The 12,210-nt window shown below is 34.2% G+C and overlaps 1 protein-coding gene across 1 annotated transcript in view; it reads left to right on the forward strand.

Annotated features, from left to right (window-relative positions):
* The window catches only part of LOC142348848 (uncharacterized), a 34,442-nt gene extending 22,641 nt beyond the window's left edge, over positions 1-11,801 (forward strand). Inside the window, exons 10-14 of the mRNA XM_075400391.1 lie at positions 745-924; positions 3,175-3,349; positions 8,264-8,524; positions 10,166-10,360; positions 11,429-11,801. Of these exons, the coding sequence (XP_075256506.1) occupies positions 745-924; positions 3,175-3,349; positions 8,264-8,524; positions 10,166-10,360; positions 11,429-11,739 (1,122 nt within the window). The 3' untranslated portion in view covers positions 11,740-11,801. The remainder of the gene's footprint in view (positions 1-744; positions 925-3,174; positions 3,350-8,263; positions 8,525-10,165; positions 10,361-11,428) is intronic.
* The last annotated feature ends 409 nt before the right edge of the window (positions 11,802-12,210 follow it).

Here is a 12,210-nt window from a genome sequence, read left to right on the forward strand (position 1 = left end):
GTTGATATATCGTCTATGCTGCGTGCCTCTTCAGTTTGATACCTGATCAAAATAAACGTTCTTTCAATTATAATTTTATTTTTGCAGAACTTGTTTCCTTCAATAAATAGTTGGACAGCTGGTTCAGTGATTTTAAGCAACTTTAGTAGTGAATGATTTGGAAGCAAAAGATAATATGGCTCTTGGTACTTCCATTATAATTAGCAGTTGACGATGATGTATGGGGAGTTTTGTAGACAAGGGTTTGTGTATAACAGTAAGAACTTAAAATAGAATTTGTTTGTAGCTGAAGCTCGTTTAAGCGTCCAACCGAGCAAGGAGAGTAAAAATATCATAGAAATTTGCGATATTGCTAGTGAAATTTAGTCATTTTTATCCATCGTCTCGTTCAACATTATTAAACAAAAAAAACAGCTGGATTCAGTGAAATTATATTTCACTACTGAAATTCCCAACTTATATCATAAGTCCAGGTGCTCATATTGTCACCTTTTTTCTATAAAATTTCAAGCAAAGATATGCTAGAAGTAGGAAGAAATAAACTTGAAAACTATTTTTAAAAGCTTAAGAGAAATTGAACTTCAATCGGACGACAGTTCTCGGAAATCATGAAAATTAAAGCTATGGTTGAAAAAAGTTAAGCGATTTTTGACAGCACAATTAATAATATAATAAGTTGCTGACTCATGTAATACAAAATTTGTTGAAAAATAAGACATTTTCAAAGCTGCTTGTTTATTTCAGACGGACTATCATTGGACAGCCAAGTTTGGCTTGATAGTAGGTGTAGTGGTGCTTGTGGTGATATTCGAGGCCATTCTCTATCTCTATACACATTTGGACGAGGATGAAGCATTCATTCAAATGGTTCTCATTGTATGTCTCACTATCTTCATAGGGGCATACTTGGTCGGTGCAGAGAAGGTAGGATAAAATAAGTGTTCTGACTTGATTGGGGTTTCGTTGATCCTCAAAATAAAAGAAGTAATCCTTTTTTACATGTATTTCATACAAATAAGCAAGTCGCCGTTTTAATGTTTTGGTTGTGCAATAAATAGGTCAAATATGAAAATTAAAATTTTTTTTGTGAAATGCGAACAAATGTGATATAATAGAGACGATGAATAGTTAAAAGCTGGTAATTGTGGAATTTGTAATATAAAGTCATTGAGACTACATGACATTGAAACTTCGATATTGAGTAGTTAATTAGTTTGCAGAGTTTAGGAGATAGTCTTGAGCCTATTGACTGTGTAAACAAAAACAACGAACTTGAACGATGTAAGTTGGAGTGGAATAGAGCTTTATTTGTTATGTAAACAAAAGAGAGACTAGCTTCGCAAAGTGATCAAGTTGTCAGAAATAGTAAGAACGAAACTCAGAGGTCAGTAAACGAAATGAACCAATTGTGATAAAAGCAAAAAAAGAATGGAAAAGCTTGGTAAAAGCAATGATATTTTTTATGAATTCCCCTCAAACCCCAAAATTCCACCCCTAAAACCCATTTTGTTATGATAAAAGTGAGTATGTTTTCCCTATAAGCAGCTACAAGTTTGGAGTTACTGTTAAGTGTTTTCAGGAAGGATTTATTGGGTATTTTAACGAAAAATTACTGTAGAAGAAAAGAAAAAAACAATTGTGCTTTAACGGTTTTGTCGGCCATTTTTGGCACTTTTTAAGAAGAAGAATATTTGTTTGCCCCTAACAATTGCCCACAGCAAGGGAATTAAAAAACAAAGACCAAGACAAAATTTTTGTCACAAACCTTAATGTGTGAAAAAACAAAGCCAATTGTATGCAAAAAGAAAGATTTACCAATCGTTTTATTTTGCGCATGGTCGGAGCAAAGACTTTCAATCATTAAGAATTGATACTTTTGTGCTGTAATTCAGCAACTGCTGGGTATTAATTCACAACACCTAAATGAGATTGGTTCCACGACAAAATTAAGCAGAACAAAAGGATGGCTGAAGGAACATGCATTAAGAAATGAAACGAAACTTGCGAGTAAACGCACGTAATTGTTGTCGTATGCAAATTTTGTCAGTCCGGTCAAAATTATCAGGGAAAATTTTGGAAAAATTAAGGGGTCTAATTGAAACGTAAGCTAGGAAATGGTAAATGTTTATTGTACGGTGGAGGGAGTCGAAATTGCCATACAAGTAGAATTATTACGCAGCGGACATTCAAAAGAGCAAAATTTTTGAAAGAAGAGTTTAGGGTGGAAATAAAGAGTTAGGAAAGGAGTTCGATGTTTGATATAGGACTAATTACTGTTTGAAAGTCTTCTTGAGAATAGATTGATAAGTAAAAAAAGAGCGCACGAATATTTTGACGAATATTCTACGAAGAAAACGGCTGAAAGATCTAAGTTTTTCCTGAATTTTCTATCATTGTGATTATGAGAAAACTGCTAAAAAATGGTTAAAACAAACATGGCTAGATCCACAGGGGATCAAAAGTCTTCGTAGGCTAAAGCAGAGAAGTATCGGTAACAGGGAAAGGATAAAAGCAGAATCCAGGCACTTGTACAAGATCTCTTTAACATGAAACAACTTTTGTTAAGTCCTGAAATTAGCAAGCCAAATAAACCACGGAATTCCGGTCAACTTGATTAAACTTTAACATAAGTTGCATCTATTGACTGATTTTCTTTGCCCACTGTTGCATTTATACGTTAGATCAAAAAGTTATAAATGAAAAGAGATCCTACTTATTGCTGATAAAAATTGATAAGGTTGAGTACCCTTGAGTACAAGAAAAACTCTCAGAGAGAGGCCTACGAGGCTAAAGAACAGCGGTTGTTAGACAATTTTGAAAGAAAGACAACGGTTAAGTGAAGCACTTGGTTCTCAGTGAGAGAAAACTGTGGTTATTCAGTGAATTCTATTTGAAAGAACTTAGATGCCTAGTTGCTTAGTTGAAGTGAGTGAAACTGGAAAGTTGTTCAAAATCGTTGGTTGCGAAGTTTATAGATTTTGGCTACTAGGAGACAGAATTTATTATAGTTGTTTGATTAGGAAGTGAATTGCATGCGTTCCGGATTCTTGAGGATAGTTTGATTTGGTTGAACTGGTGTGAATTAGTGTGAACCATTAGTTAGATTTGATAGACAAAATAAGTGATTTGTATGACTGTTTGTGTTATGTGAAGACTGTTTGTATGTTATTTCAGCACGAGGATCCAGCGTTCTGTGCTGTGATCTCCATGATTCTACAGTCTTCCCTTCTGGCCTTTCTGGGTGCAGTTTGCTGCGTGGGCTGGCACGTGGCCCTCGACTACTCTCCCCACTTTCACCACCACAATAAAGTCCCTTTGGCTCACTTGATAGTTGTATTTGTCATACCAGGTACGTCCAACAAACAAACTCTCATCTCAATCCGGAACAAAATTTTTCTATGATATTTTGTTGTGGAAAAACTTATGCGTTTGTAATAACCCAAGATTCTGGTGAGTGAACCGCTATTGTCTTTTTTTTAAAGTCTGAAACATGTAAATTAAACTAACCACTTGGTTAATGTTACATGTTCATTAGTTAGTTCATTGGTAACTAAGAATTAGTTGGTCGTTCTTAGAGTTTTGCTCTGTATTAGATTCCTTAAGACACTTAAAGTGGAGAAACTCTCAATAAAATCATTGATGCGATATCATATCTTGAATCGAGCCGGAGCTCATCAATTTAGTATATAAGTTACAGAGATAAAAAAAAGGAACACTGTATTTCTCCTAATATCTGTAAATTTTTCAGTCGTAGTAAAATTTACAGAGATAGGCAGTGTAAAATATTGATAATTACGAAAGAGAAACTAATAATTTACAATAACTAAAATATTGATCCAATAGAGAAGTCACTTGTATTGGAGGGGAGGGACGACAGTAACACAAATTTAATGTAAAACAGAAAGAAATTTAATTGAATTTAAAAAAGTAATTGATCTATGTTGGGTTTTATTTGGGTCCTTCTGGTATTCATTAAGAAAAAACAGCTTATATTTCTTCTTTGCAAGACTGTATGACATTGACAAATAATTTCTTGGGAAAGAATTGTGCTGTAGAATACCTCTTTTAATAATACTTTTTTCATGCAAATTGCATTTTGAAATTGTCTGGGTAATATGTCTTTGAAATAGGTAGTATACCAAGGTTCATTTTAAGATCTGAGGATGAGTCAAATTTCTGTCTGTGAAAACAAGCTTTGATGGCCCAATTTAACTGCTTTTCTAATGTCGTTTTAAGATTTTGATTGATGGTTGCAAGTAAAACAGAAGAATATTGAACATGACTGAGAACAAAAGCGTTCAAAATAATTTTTTTGTAACCAGTGGGTATTATATTCCTGAGGGCATATATGCATTTAATGCCCTGGGCTATTTTTGACAAAAGAATTTTTACTTGTTTTTGATATTTGAGGTCTTTGTCAATATTAACACCGAGATATTTGATTTCCGCTTTCGAACTTATTAATTTGTCTCCCACTTTTAATGTCGTTTCGTCATGAGGATTAGAGCTACCAAAAATAATAAACTCTGTTTTATCCGGATTGATCTTGAGGTGATGTAGTTTAAAAAATTGTATGCATTTTTCTATGGCCTTCTCAAGCTCGTCTTTGCATTTGAGAACTTCATCATGAGAGCTCAATAGTACTGTGTCATCTGCGTATTGTATTGTTTCACATGACAAAAATTTGCTAAGATCGTTAACATATAGACTGAGATCGTTAACATATAGATTGAAGATCGTTAACATATAGATTGAGATCGTTAACATATAGATTGAGATCGTTAACATATAGATTGTGAGATATTGAATTTGATATTTTAGATCGAATAATGCGAGGGAATTTTTTGTGCTGCTAAAGTTTTTTGGAACTCTTACCAATAAAAACAGCAAACTCTGTATGTTTTAATATTATTTTCCATTAAACAACAAAAAGAACATAACTTGACAACTTCACCAAAACAGAAGTTTTTCGAGTTCGAAGTCAACTGCAGATATAAGATACATACGTTCCACATGAACTGAGATAAGCTAAACTAAACATTTTAACAATTTGTGCTTGCAGTTGGAATTCAACAGACAAGTTTTTGGAATTAGAGTTACCAAGAGCTTCAAAGTATTATTTTGCTCCTCATTTTTCCTTTCAATATTTTTTTTGGTAATTGATGTATATATTATTGATTTTTTAAGACGTCGGTGTTCGCAAATAGTTTTTGAGAAACAACGAGGCTTGGTTGATCTGCGTTTGCACATAAATCTCCGCCCTGCTCATCCACATTTTTGACATAGATTTCTACCAAATGAGAAAACCCCCAAATAGAAACCAGATAGAAGAATCCCAAAAATTGAAGTAGTTTTCAAAAAAATTGTATGAACAAAGAGATCGCGTCCACCTCAAACCATTCAGTGGAGCGAAAGAAGCCGCATTAGATTGATGAGATTAGCCATTATTAGGAAAGCAAGTCAAAACGAACAACAAAATCAAACAACAATGACAACAACCATTAATTTCACCAAAAATTTTATCTTCATTTAAAAAAAATTCAATAACAAGGTCAAAATAGCGTCAGATAAGACTGAAATTAAACAAAATAACTTTTACTTCACTAGAAAACATATGGGACCGCTCAATAAAAAGGCTCGGTAACAATTAGACAAAAAGAACAAAGAAACAGCGAAGTTAAAAAAAATTGCTCATATTTTTTAAAAACAATTAATTGCAAAGTAATGAAAACCATTAGATAGCAATTCAAAACATCCAACAAGTTGATGATCTCCAACATCTACAGGAAGGCTTTAAGACCTGTCATCATTCATTTTGTATGCGGTTACAAAACAACAACTAATAGAGACAACAAACAAAATTCCAATTAAAATTTTTCGAGAAAGCGCTGTCGAAGTCGTAAAGCCATATTTGGCCCCTCAGAACTTCTTTAATTGAGCCTTTTTGAACGCGAATAAGGTAATATAGGACCTCTCATTAATGAGAATAGGTAACATAAGTACAAAAAACGAGAAAAATGGCAAAATTTTGTAATTCTTTGATTGTATTTGTCGAAAACAATTATTTTCAAAATCATGAAGGTCAATAGCAACAAAAGAAATGATTAAATAGGTTCGTCTATTCGTCTAAAAGAAGCGCTTGAGATCTGTAATTGTTCCGAATATGTCTTACGTCTACAAGAAGAATGTCAAATATAGACAAAACTAAAAAAAAATTCTTATTTTTCGAAAAACCCGCTATCTACTCAAATCAGAATATAGTCTCATTTAATCCTCCATAAAAACCAATGAGATCTTCCACTATCCAGTAAATTTTATACGACTAAAAAGACATTGTAAAAATCACAGTTAAAGACAAATTTAAAAAAGTCAATTAAATTATTAGAGAATGGGGAGTCGAAGCCGCTGAAACCATAATCTATGCCTTTCAAGACTTTTATATATTCAATTGTGTTGTAAATTGAATGCCAAGAAAGTAATTTGTGAACTATCCTTAATTCGATAATGTGGCAAAACGAGAAAAAACGTGAAAATGGGCTAATGAAAAAGTAAAATACAAATTTGTAAAATCTGGTAGTATCAAAGCCAGAAAACCATAAATGAAGGCGTAAAACCAAAAACAATTCAAAAATTATTTTTTCGCTGCGTAGAACAAGCTACAAATTGACCAAATTAAGAGAAAAATAGCGGCAGAGTTCAAGTAGCCACTGTTCGTGTAAAATCAAACGTTTTCAAAAGTCAGAACAAACGCAATATTTCAAGTAAAGAAACTGGATAAATCGTTTCGGAGCTGCATGGGAAGCCATTTGAATTTATCGACAGTGAGTTTTGGTTTAAATTGTTCTGTTTTTTAATTAACATAATAAAAGATTGAATTTTTTTTAGAAAAGACCTACTGAATACGAATCCAAACTTTTTCTGGATTGTAACAGCCCAAGATTGAAATAAAACAAGCCTTGCTATTGCTTTTTGTCCATTAGGAACACTCATTGGTTTCGAATGTTATAGATCTAGATAAATTGTTAGTCAAAAGATTTTTAAGAAAATGGTAAGTTTTTAATAATCGTAGAGTAATGTCAGCAATAAACGGCAAAATTTTAAATGCAGCCTACTCTCAATGGAAGTGGAAGCAGGACTAGCTCTATTTTGTAGTTTATCAAGATTTTGTTAATTGTTTTTGGTTGTGTACTTCCGGCAAATTTAGTCAAAGTGGACTAAAGAAGCTTACTCGGGCATTTTTTTGATGAAAAAGGCTGAATTTTTGAAATTTTTAGACAAATTTTTAGCCAGAAAAATTGAGTCAAAATAGTCGCCAATTTTTTTGTCTTTAAAAATAAAATCATTATTTTAATTGCTCAAAATTGTTTTATATTTTAGCAAAATTGACGAAGTTTTAGGCAAAACTTCCAGAAAATGTGAATAAAAATTATGCAAATAGGTCTGATATTCACGAAAATTTAAACCACGATAACTCGCTCTAACGAAATTCATTACGAAATTCAAAAAAAAATTTAAGTTCCATATTCTATGATGGACGGGCTTTTTATTGATACTACTCACATCTCTCTACGATTAATATATCGATCGGTCAAAATAGTCTGAACAAAAAAAACCAGTTGAGTATATAGTTCCTCCCCCCTCAAGAGGGGTCGGAACAATTAACTGTTTCACACGAGAAGCTGTTTTTTTTGTGTTCACCCAAAAGTAAAATAAGACAGGGCACCAATGAGAGCGAAAAGATCGACCGGAGTGAACTCTAGCAAAATTTACAAGTTAAACAACCGACTTGTAACTTTATGTAAAATGAACATTTGTTTGATAATTTCTTGAATTCTTACAAAATAATACTTTAATTCCAATTTTTAGATTGTTACAAGATTAGTTTCCAACTTATTCATAGGTTAATAAGTAAACCTCCCGTTGTATGAAACTTACACCCTCTCACAAGTTTACTCTCCAGTTCGCCCCGGATTAACTCTTACTCAGTGATTCAAAGCTTCGCTCATTGAAATTTCTATGAAACAAGAGCCTGTTAATACTGGTCGAGGATCATTCTTTCCGAAGTCTGGCGGATTTTTCAAATAGTTTCAGCAATCATTATGATGGCTGCTTTAAGGAAATGTTGCTAAGTAAATGCCCATAAATATTAGTACGCACCGTTACATAGCAAAATAATATGTGATAGTACAGCATGTGCACTTGGGTGGTGCCAATAATATGCAACATAGATCCCATCATTTTAGACTTTTCGGTTATATTTTAGTTGGCTTGGCCATTTTCTTCTTCACTCGGAACATTAATCGTGTAAAAGACAGCCCACCCTACACCTGCTTTGCACCCTCTAACGACCGAATTTGGAATTGGACTTTTGTCTCAGTGGCTGTAGTGTATTACCTGAGCACCCTGGTAGCCTACATACAAGCGGCCAGGAATTTGAGGATGTTCTGTCGAGAAGTGAGCGATGAGAAATATCTGGACACCCTGCTGTGGCCAAAAGTGTGGTATAACCTGACTAATGCAATTTGTTAGTTTTTAAAATTCATCTCTCCATTCATACTCAATTTGATCACATAATTGTATTTTCCTGTCCATAACGGGAAATTATGAAAGTGCTGGGAGGATCTGAGATGCCAACGGTAAAAACATAGCTGGAAAAACCCAAAACTTTATTCCGTTTAGTCCAAAGTTTTCAGATCTCAACATTATAGCTCAAAAAATCTTAAATTTACGAAATATAAATTCAAATTTTATACTCATAACAAAAAAATTTGTTATAACTCAAAAAAAATTGGTTAAACAATTGCATTTTCAGAATCACTTATTAAACATAAGATCAGTTTGTTTCTTATAATGCTAGTAATTACTTCTAAAATCTTGCAGTCAATGTGATACCTGCAAAGCTGCCAAAACTTTGTTACCATTAGATGGATCTCTCAACAACTTTTCTACGAAATAAAAAAAATCCAATATTTCTGAAACCTCTTTCGCAATTTTCTCATGGAAACTCTGAAAACCAAATTTTCAACAGTGAGCTCAAAAATACAAGTAAAAACAATGCCCAACAATTAGTAATATAGCCTAATAACCAGCAAAATGGTTTTAAAAATAAATGTGTGTCATTCAATTGAGGCCAATAAATTACTAACATAAAACTAAAGAAACTATAATTAGCTCACAACCCTCATAAACTTGAGAAGAAATTTTATGAAACGTACAAAAAGTTAGATTTTTCCCATTTTTTCCTCAGATTTCTCAGCAGAAGCTGCCATGAACCAACAAAAAATTCGAGCTACTGTTAATTGAAAATGCTTACGAGCAAAAGTTTTATCTCAGTTCCGCATAAATGCTATAAAAACAAAAGAATGTACCAAAAATGATAAAATGGCCTTAAACAAGCTAAGTAGCTGGAAAACATTTTAATTTGCATGACGCTTTCTGCACAAAACTTCGGAACGCTATCAAAAGACGAAAAAACATGAAACAGTTTTCAAACTTTTCCTCAATTTTGTTTACAAAGAAACTTTGGAGCACGAAAACTGAAATGAATGCATAATAATGCTGACCCTAGTTGAGCTGCTTTTGCAGCCTTACAGGATATAGAACTAGGGCCAATTGTGCGCGCCGATAGGTTTACCTAAATGTATCTGACTAACTGACAAAGGAAAACTCTGAAGGGGAACTTCAATTATTACGGCGGTAAGTATACCCAATACCAGAGTCAATAATATGCACATATACATTTTTATCTATCTATCTGACTGACTAGAATAATTAAGCATGTGCTATTAAAAAGTGAATAGAGTCTTCTCACTCTGTGATTGATTGGAGAATATAGAGAGTACACATTCTGCATTTTCATCTGCTGCAATAAAAGCGTTAGGTTTCAATGAAACATTAGGTCAAAATTCCTATAATAGCATGAAAGTCTTAGCGTGAAACACTTGCCAATTACCAAAAACGTCGGAACGCTAGCAAGCTTTCAAAACAACAATAAAGTTAATTAAATTTAAAAAGCCTAAAAAACCGCATATGAACAAAATTTTTTGTTCGCTTAGAGAATTTTTCCATATCTCAATTTCTTCCACTTACGAACATCGGCGTTGACCATTTCGACCTTTTATTTTTCTATTCCATGATTATCCCATGCTCAGTTGGCATTTTTTAGTGATGAACGCTTTTGGAGGATTCGCTGGCTACGCAATGAAGTTCTCTGAAGGACCAAGTGCTCACATAATGATGGGGTTGATTGGTGCTGTAACTGCCATAATTTATGCATTGTTGTTCTTCAAGCGACCGGAGAGTAAAACTGCCTTTTTGAACCTGAAAGCGGACAAGGTCATGCCAAAGAAAAAGAAGAAAGGTGCGTTAATAGTATCAATTTGTTTAAAGTCGTTAATTTAATTTATGCGATTAGCGATGGGCCTGCTTGAGAAGATTTGATGTCAAATGAAAAGATGCGTGAGTTTAAAGTTTGTCGATATTTTGATGGAATTCTTTGAATAACAGCTATACCAACTAGACGCTGGTTGACTTGAACGTATTGCTTTTCCAAGTTTTTGGTATGAAATAATTAGACTCAATCAACGAGGTTCTCAAATGTACCAGACCAGATGCGACGTCAATATCACGGCTAGTCTTGTATCAGTACCTAGTTCAGAACTCTCTTAAAATGATTATTTGCAATAACCAGTCTTATACTTGTGTAAATTCAACTCGTTGCTGAGTAAAAGTCTCAAGATTAGACAGTTGTCTGTTGAGCTGGGAATTAACACAGGCGAAGTTCATTCCAATAGTTATGCACAAAATGAGCTCAGTTCTGCTGAAAAAAAAAGTTTTGAGCGAATAAATCTTACGAAATTATCTGCCTAATGTGTCGAAATTCTAATCAATTTTTCAACATCAGGCGAGCACTTGTCAGCACATTAAGCGGACAGTTAGTATTGATTTTAACGATAGAAAAAGATTTTTCAGTTTTTGTCAACACAATTTTTACATTTGTGAGCATATATCTTCCTATCGTTGTAATGAGTGAAAAAGATAGGGTTTGTTTTTAATTTTGGAAATGACTCAATCATCCTCAATTGGCTACAAAAAGATTGAGGCTCGATCCTTAATAGCTATGAGTGACATAAATGCCGTAAGTGCTGAAATTATGCAAGGGAAGCGCTGAAAGTATATAAGTGCTAAAATGTTTTTGATGTGGAAAAATTGCGGATAATTCAGCACATTAAGCGGATAATTATGCAAAATTTGTCTGCTGAAAAATATTTTTCAGCGGCTGTCAGTGCGGCAATTTTTTAAAATAATTTTCAACAAAAGCCTCGAAGACCGGGAGGGTCGTCCACCATTTATTTAAGGTTGTTTAATCCCCCTTCGTTTTTGGACAAAGTCGGCACCTCTGTCTGGGAATAAAGTGTTTGAGTTTCAGCGCACAAGGCGAAGAAAAATGGAATGCAGAGGTACATAATGAACTCACACCAGGGCGACACTGTTTCCGTCTTGCAAAATATGGAAACAAACGAGCGTGTGGCTCAGGTGGGATCACCAGAGAGTACAAATGACGGTTCCTCAACAAGCCAAAGCATAAACGAAGACTATTTCACTCTGCGTCGAGGTAGAACCGGGAGTTCATATTCTCAACGGGGGTTCAACCCAGACTTGTATTTCAGTGAAGATATTGAACACGCTCATATGAGCAGACAAAACACAACTGGGAGTGAAATAATCTTCGCCACATGAATAACTCTTTTCGGATTTTTTTTTTTCTGTTTGTAACGCACCTCACCCCCCCCCCCCCCACCCCTCCCACCCACAGCTTAGTGACTGCATCTCACTTGAAACCCAAGACGCATGTGCCATAATTTTACATAATGATTTGCTATGTAGTTGCACGTGCCTTGTAATGGGGGCGAGGGTGTGGTTGCATTATGTACTGGGTGGGGGCACAAATGGAAAAGATCCTTTCTTCCTTTTCTGTTTTAGCTGAATGCACTTCATAAACCCTAGTCAACATTTCTGTTGTATTTTATATATAGCCCAGATGAAAATAGAACGTGCAATGAGTTCTATGGCAGTAAAGCTGGAGCAGAATAGATCCCAAATTTTTGGCATATCAGATTCTGGGGCTGATAACTTAGGGTATCATGTGTTGAATGCAATTCTGTTCACTATTCTGTTGAACTTCTGCTGTATTTCTGTTGTCTAGAAATT

Source organism: Convolutriloba macropyga, chromosome 10 (genome assembly GCF_964194025.1).
Source record: "Convolutriloba macropyga chromosome 10, txConMacr16.3, whole genome shotgun sequence".
In the NCBI taxonomy this organism is placed as follows: Eukaryota; Metazoa; Xenacoelomorpha; order Acoela; family Convolutidae; genus Convolutriloba; species Convolutriloba macropyga.